The 4,287-nt window shown below is 54.1% G+C and overlaps 1 protein-coding gene across 1 annotated transcript; it reads left to right on the top strand.

Annotated features, from left to right (window-relative positions):
- Positions 1 to 3,321: 3,321 nt before the first annotated feature.
- Positions 3,322 to 4,287, top strand: LOC128901459 (olfactory receptor 14C36-like). Its single transcript, XM_054183471.1, has one exon. It carries the CDS (start codon positions 3,352 to 3,354, stop codon positions 4,285 to 4,287), a length of 936 nt encoding a protein of 311 aa, XP_054039446.1. The 5' UTR covers positions 3,322 to 3,351.

Genomic DNA, 4,287 nt, shown 5'->3' with positions numbered 1-4,287 from the left:
TTCTGTGAAATCCTCCTCCTTATTGATGCGGAGGTCAGTGAAGTCACTTCATGGAGGCCTTTGCTCTGACGTCACCTTTGCCACAGCAATGTTTCTGTTTGGCCCATTTGGCATGAGGTGGGAGAGGAAGGAAGAAGCTCCAGTGGTTTCTCAGGCTTTCCCTTCTCCCTTAATGGAAGATGTTGGGGGATGCCAGGTCTTGCCAAAAAGAGAAGCTCAGCTGACTGGGGAGCTGGGACAGTTGTGAAGATTCCCCTTGAGAAACCTGAGTGTGGATTTATGGCCCTGATGTGCTGTGGGCCTAGAGTGGAGAGCTGCATTGGTCAGAAGAGCTTGAGAGAGGAAGAACTCAATGCCAGCTCCCCTGAGCTAGGTCAATAGTCTGGGGAGGCACACAGTCATGGTTTAAGATCGCCCGCCACTCGCTCACTCCCCCTCACTGAAATGGAGAATCGGAAGAGGGAAAGTGGGCAAACTGGGTTGAGACAAAGGCAGTTTAATAGGTGAAGGAAAAGCCACGCGTGCGAGCAAAGCAAAATAGGGAATTCATTCACGACTTTCTGCCAGCAGGCAGATGCTCCAGGAAAGCTCCGCCACACAGAATGGTGACTTGGGCAGACAAACACCATCACTCCAAACACTCCCCTCTTCCTTCTTCTTTCCAAAGCTGTTATTGCTGAGCATGACGTCCTATGGAATGGAATGGAATATCCCTTTGGCCAGCTGGGGTCAGCTGTCCCAGCCGTGTCCCCTCCCAACTCCTCATGCACCCCCAGCCTACTCCCTGGTGGGGTGGTGTGAGGAGCAGAAAAGGCCTTGGTGCTGTGTAAGCGCTGCTCAGCAATAACGGAAACATCCCTGTCTTATCAACGCTGTTTTCATCACAAATCCAAAACACAGCCCCATACAGGCTACTATGAAGAAATTTCACTCTATCCCAGCTGATTCCGGAACACGCAGACATCTTTTGTCTAGCTGGAATTCAAAATGCTTTGCAGCCCAGTTGGCACATGACTCCATTTGGCCAGCTGACTATCTCTGTAGGTTTTCCAGAAAATAATGAGGAAGGACAGGTTTTGTTGTCCTAAATGTGGGACTCTGCTATCATTTCAGCGGGCCAAAGGAATTCCTCACCAGGCAAAAAAATGACGCTCTCAGATGCTGTCCTGCCTCTTGGCATTGCCGCATTGGAGCTTGCAGTGGCCTGCACAGGACCACCTCTGGCACGGGGTGTTGCCATTTGAATAGCTCGCTGCTGGCGCCCACCTCTATTAATTCCCATGGGAGGTGAGACAAGCAGCTCACATGCAGGCACCTATTTTAGGCACACCTGAACGGAGGCAAGAGGAATCCCACCCGCTGAGGGCTTGTGGCAGGCATGGGAGGGCGCTGAGTCCTCTTCTAGCCCCAGGACTGCAAACCCAGGTTGAGATACCACTCAGTTGAATCCCTTGTCTCAGCAGGACTGAAGGAGATCTCTGCCTGTCACTGACTAGGTGTCCTGCCTAAAAATGGGACAAGAAATCACGGGTTTTAGACCTAAATCTGACTCTGTAAGAGAAATTATATTCCTGGAAGTAAGTGTCTCTCCCCAGCTGAGGGAGAAAATATCAGTCATTACTTCAGCCCCAGAACACCCAGAGGGAGCCCCAAGGGGACAGAAAAAGTGACACCTGGGGCTGGTGTTCTGCATCTGAGCTGGGCTGGGCTCCTGGGATGGAGGGAGCTCATGGCAAGCGGGCAGCGCTGCAGAGAGACAGCTCTGCCCAGGAGCAGCTCCTCTGCCAAGCGTGGCAGGGCTGGGGTCACAAGAGGAGACAAGTGAGACAGAGAGAGCTTAAAGGCAGCCTGGGGAGGGAGGATGCTGAGAGCTCACCGCGGGAGAAATCTTTACGGCCTTTCCCATGGTAAGTCTCTGGCTGCAGGGCAGTGCAGCTGCAGTTCCTGGAGCGATCTCTTAAAGCTGGTACGTCCAATAGCCCGTGGTATCTTCCAGGAAGGCTCTCACAGCTTCTCCAGTGCAGAGGAGGAGGATGTGCTCCAGAGCAGGGCTTCCCTTCTGCACCCTCAGAGGCACAGGGCATGATGGCTGCCTTCTCCTGGGCAGAGTTGGAGGGGTATAAGTGCGGGTTTGCAGCCAGGGGTGCCCAGGGCGGTCCTTCAGAGCAGGGTCCCTGCACCCCCGGGGGCTGTGTGCCGGGGCAGGGACTCTGCCGCCTGCCAGGGTCAGCTCTCAGCCTGCCCAGGGAGCCCCCCACAGCACTGCGGGGAGAAGCCGTGGGTGGAAGGAGTGACCCCCAGCAGGGCAGGGTCATTTTGCTGTCTAGAGGATGCTGTGTGGGTCAGGGCTGCTCACAGGTCCAGATTGCCTCCAGGACATTTGTGAGAAGACATTCCAAGAGGAAGGTCAAGTCAGAGATTAAAGAACGAAAAACTCTCCTGAGAATGTTCTTTCAGGTTTGTACCACTGGGAAGAGCTGGGGGAGGGAGAGAAATGGAAAAGAAGATCTTCGGTTTGAACACGAGACTGAGACCGAGAGATCAGTAAGTCTGCTGGAAATGTGATAACAGCCCATCACCCGCTCTTCAGTCCCAGACTGCAGCAGCAGCATGCTTACTGGCCATGGTGTGTTTGCTTCTGACCTCCTGCTCTGCACCACGGAACATGAGGGTGCCCCAGCATATGCCCTGCCGCCGGGAGGTTTCTGCAGGGCAGACCTCAGTCTGCAGAGGATGGGGTGGAAAAAGATAAACAGTTCCATGGTCAAACACGGGCAAGCGAGAGGAGTTTGGGGAGTTTGCACTTTGGATGGTGAATCCCCCGTCTCTGTCCAGTTCCTTTCTCAGAGCAACTTCTGAGTGTGCTCATCCTCCAGCTGAGGGAAGCAGGACGGAGCGGCTGGGAACAAGACTGCTGGAGAGACCAGCTCTCCCGAGTGATTCAGACCCAGGCACGTCTGCTCGGAAGAGTAAAACCAGAAAAGAGAAATCCCTCCTAGGGCACTTTTCCAGAGGCAGGCGGCCCCAGTGCTAATGTGCTCTTTTCCTCCAGGTCATGGAGACTATTCCCACAGGGTCACTGCACCCTGGCTCCTGCACTCAGCCCAGAGTGTCCATCCTCAGTGTCCACCTCAAGGTATATATGGGGCTTTTTTTTCCTGCTTCTGTGTACCAGCTGCTGTAGCAAGCAAGAGCTGAAGGGAGGAAGCTGCATGAAGGTCCTCTTGAGAAGAAGAGAGGTGATGTGGGCAGACTCGATGACAAACAGAACAGGTTTTCCTCAGACAAAGCTGCCCTAACTTGTCCATATCATTTTCTCCTTGGACAGCACCCGAGTCCCAGAGGGACCAAATGTCCAACAGCAGCTCCATCACGGAGTTCCTTCTCTTGGCATTCGCAGAGTCGCGGGAGCTGCAGCTCTTGCACTTCTGGCTCTTCCTGGCCATTTACCTGGCTGCCCTCCTGGGCAACATCCTCATCACCACAGCTGTAGCCTGCGACCACCGCCTCCACACTCCCATGTACTTCTTCCTCCTCAACCTCTCTGTTCTTGATATCGGCTCTATCTCCACCACAGTCCCTCAATCCATGGCCAACTCCCTCTGGGACACCAAGGCAATCTCCTACTCAGGATGTGCTGCCCAGGTCTTCTTTCTATTCTTCTTTTTTGGTGCAGAGTATTCCCTTCTCACTGTCATGGCCTATGACCGCTACGTTGCCATCTGCAGACCCCTGCGCTACGGGACCCTCCTGGGCAGCAGAGCTTGTGTCCACATGGCAGCAGCTGCCTGGGGCAGTGGTTTGCTCCACGCTCTGCTGCACACGGCCAGTACATTTTCCCTACCCCTCTGCCAAGGCAATGCCATAAACCAGTTCTTCTGCGAAATATCCCAGATCCTCAAGCTCTCCTGTTCAGATGACTACCTGAGGGAATCTGGGCTTCTTGTGTTTAGTCTTGCCTTTGCTTTTGGATGTTTTGTTTTCATTGTGCTGTCCTACGTGCAGATCTTCAGGGCCGTGCTGAGGATCCCCTCTGAGCAGGGACGGCACAAAGCCTTTTCCATGTGCCTCCCTCACCTGGCCGTCGTCTCCCTGTTCATTAGCAGTTGTATGATTGCCTACCTGAAGCCCCCCTCCGTCTCTTCCCCAGCTCTGGACCTGGTGGTGGCAGTTCTCTACTCGGTGGTGCCTGCAGCAGTGAACCCCCTCATCTACAGCATGAGGAACCAGGAGCTGAAGGATGCCCTGAGCAAACTGATTCAATGGGTTCACCTTCAGCAGCAGTAA

This window comes from Rissa tridactyla, chromosome 25, assembly GCF_028500815.1.
Source record: "Rissa tridactyla isolate bRisTri1 chromosome 25, bRisTri1.patW.cur.20221130, whole genome shotgun sequence".
NCBI lineage: Eukaryota > Metazoa > Chordata > Aves > Charadriiformes > Laridae > Rissa > Rissa tridactyla.
The sequence above is the reverse complement of the archived record's forward strand: the minus strand, read 5'-3'. Positions and strand labels throughout refer to the sequence as shown.

Coding starts and splice junctions, on each gene's coding strand:
- LOC128901459 (XM_054183471.1), top strand. CDS start 3,352: ATGTCCAACAGCAGCTCCATCACGGAGTTCCTTCTCTTGGCATTCGCA.